At 31.0% G+C, this 2,812-nt stretch overlaps 1 protein-coding gene across 1 annotated transcript in view; it reads left to right on the plus strand.

Moving 5' to 3' along the window:
• Nucleotides 1–2,812, plus strand: part of LOC108770860 (molybdenum cofactor sulfurase 3) — a 9,969-nt gene that overhangs the window by 1,661 nt on the left and 5,496 nt on the right. The window contains exon 2 of the mRNA XM_018522594.1: nt 2,172–2,322. Coding sequence (XP_018378096.1) covers nt 2,172–2,322 — 151 coding nt within the window. The remainder of the gene's footprint in view (nt 1–2,171; nt 2,323–2,812) is intronic.

The following is a 2,812-nucleotide window of genomic DNA, read 5'->3' on the forward strand; positions in this document are numbered from 1 at the left end:
CCTTTCTGGAGAACGATTCAATTCTTATGAAGATATCAAAAAATGGCTTGATGAATGGATTGCTTCAAAAGAACCAGATTTTTTCATTCGAGGAATCCGTTTATTACCGGAAAAGTGGGAGAAAGTTGTCGCTTCCGAAGGAGCATACTTTGAATAAACTCACTTATATAGATTTGTTTAAATAAACACATCTTTTTCTTTTCAAAAAGAGTGGAAACTTATTCCCAATATAATTATTCACTTTGTTTGACTCGTTTATTTTTAAATATAATAGAATTTGGCAATCTTGTGTTCAATGATTTACATCGCGGATAATTAATATGTACTTGGATGAATTTCCTCTAATTTGGTGAATACTTCTCGAGACAAACGAAAATTAAATCGTGCCGAAGAATCACTCTTTTGATATAAAGGATGAATTAATAACATCACGTATAATTAGAGTGTTACTAAATAATTATAGAATTATAGTATGTTACGACTTTTTAATTGAAATTAAATTATTTTATCTTTTATTTTTTATGCGGAATTTTTAATGAATGTTTACTGAGGATGGTCTGATTTAAGACTGAAACGTCTAAGAAATTTTGTAAAATTGAAATAATATAAAAATTGTTCGCTACTAATAACAAGCGTTGTGGTTTACTGCCTTTATTATTATATTGTTTGAATATTAACCACGTATTGACCTAATTTGTCATAAAAAGAAAGTTGAACCGAGATTAAAGTTAATCTTACATTGATGGAACCGGACTCTTACATCTAAATAGCTGCATTCAGTAAAGAAGCATTGATCAGTAAGTGAACAGTGAAGATTGATCAGTAAGCGAACAGTGATTCTTTTACCTAATTGGTTCCAGAGATGGGACCCGTTACTTTACCGTTCCTATAATAATAATTTGTTAATGAAATGATACAATTTTTTATGACGAGAACTAAAAGCTAAAACTGAGAAAGTCACTTTTGAAAAGTAACTTGTCATCATGATGCGTTATTTATTAAAAGAAGTAAATCATTAACTTGGAACGCGTTAACTTGTTATTTTAACTTGTTACAATTAAGTAATAAATAAGTTACTTTTTTTAAATAACCAACGCATGATGACAAGTTTAAAAACAACTTTTTCGTAACTTTAGCTTTTAATTAGTTATCGTTACCGTCATAAAAAATTGCAATGTCATTATCAAATCATTGCTATAAAGGATACTAATAAAAGTAACGGCATTGCTTACTTCCCATTCCTGAGATCGGTTCCTATACTTACAATTAGATGCAGCAAAGAATAAAAGGCAAGTACTAATCATAATTGCATTCAGTGCTACAACTAGTACAACTGTTCACTGAGCAGCCTCAAGGTACTGAGATATATACATATACATGGGATGTCTCGGAATTCGCGAATTATAATACCACATTAAGAAAGTTTTAAAAAAATCAAGTAAAAAAAGTTATTTGTAAATTTTTATTTTAGAAATAATTTGTGAAATAATAAGAATTATAAAATAATAGCCAATTACGGAGAATTACATTTATGCCCATTTCTATCAATGTAGATTAACTTTATCTCGGTTCAACTTACTCTTCATCTTTTTCTTATTCTTAAAACTAGAAAAAGATAAAGAGTTAATTAAATCGAGATTAAAGTTAAACTGCATTGATAGAAACGGGCATTAGACGGATAATATTTAAACGCTGAAAGGTGCGCTTACTAATCCTACCGCACGCGCAATTTATAGATGGCAGATGGTCGTCTAAATGTGATCTACAATTGATTATATTTAAACTCTTACGTCTCAGAAACTATTCCTTAAAATAAAACCGTTATACATAACATTTTTACTTAATTTTTCGAAAACTTTTTGCCGTGGTATTTTGATTTACGAATTTCGGGTACTTTATATCTGTCAAATTTTATTTATTTTCAGAAAATTTCTAGAAACATAAATACATCATAACCGTATATATGGTTCTTGTACTGTAGATGCGGCTTGCAGCACGGTAAATGTAGCCGTGTTCAACGCGCACACATAAAGATTAATAATACAATTTATTTGACGATTACAGATCCTTTACATTTGTTTTCAATATTTTAAATTTAATTGAATACAAAGGAAACGTACCAAATGAAAGTGATTTTGAAAAATGCTGTTATTTCCATTTTTTTTTCTTAGATGAGTGCTACGTGGATCACGCGGGTGCAACTCTGTATTCAGAAACGCAGGTCAGGAACGTTGGCGCTAATCTGCATGGTTCTCTCTATGGAAATCCACATTCCATTGGGAATTCACTGACGCACGACATTATTGACCGTATGAGATATCGGTGAGAGATTACAGCTGCATACTGTAGATAAATGAGCGCATATATATTAGGTGTTAAACTTAATTTCTGCCGCGCGCTACTAGAGGGTGCTGGCTCCAACGCTGGCGAGTTTCGACGATGAATATGTCTATTATCTTTTGTAGTTTAGACATCGCTGAAACCAGGGTTGGTAAAAAAAACGTTTTAAACGTGTTTTAAACAGTTTAAAACATGCTTAATTGATGTTTTTAATATGTTTTAAATATGTTTTTTTATAGTACTGTTCAAAGCATATTTGAAGCATTAAAAACATATTCAAGAAGAAACATAATATGTTTTATTCTTTAAAAAAAACATTAGTCTTTACCAACCCTGTGGCTGAAAGTGATTTAACCCTCACAGGTTAGATTTCTCGATGCCAAAGAGATTTTCCAATCGATTGAAAATGAATCGCGATAAGCTGTTTTTCCGACATGTGCTTCTTCACTACTTCGATCTCAAGAAAACCGCA

Source organism: Trachymyrmex cornetzi, unplaced genomic scaffold (genome assembly GCF_001594075.2).
Source record: "Trachymyrmex cornetzi isolate Tcor2-1 unplaced genomic scaffold, Tcor1.1 scaffold1372, whole genome shotgun sequence".
Taxonomy (NCBI): Eukaryota; Metazoa; Arthropoda; class Insecta; order Hymenoptera; family Formicidae; genus Trachymyrmex; species Trachymyrmex cornetzi.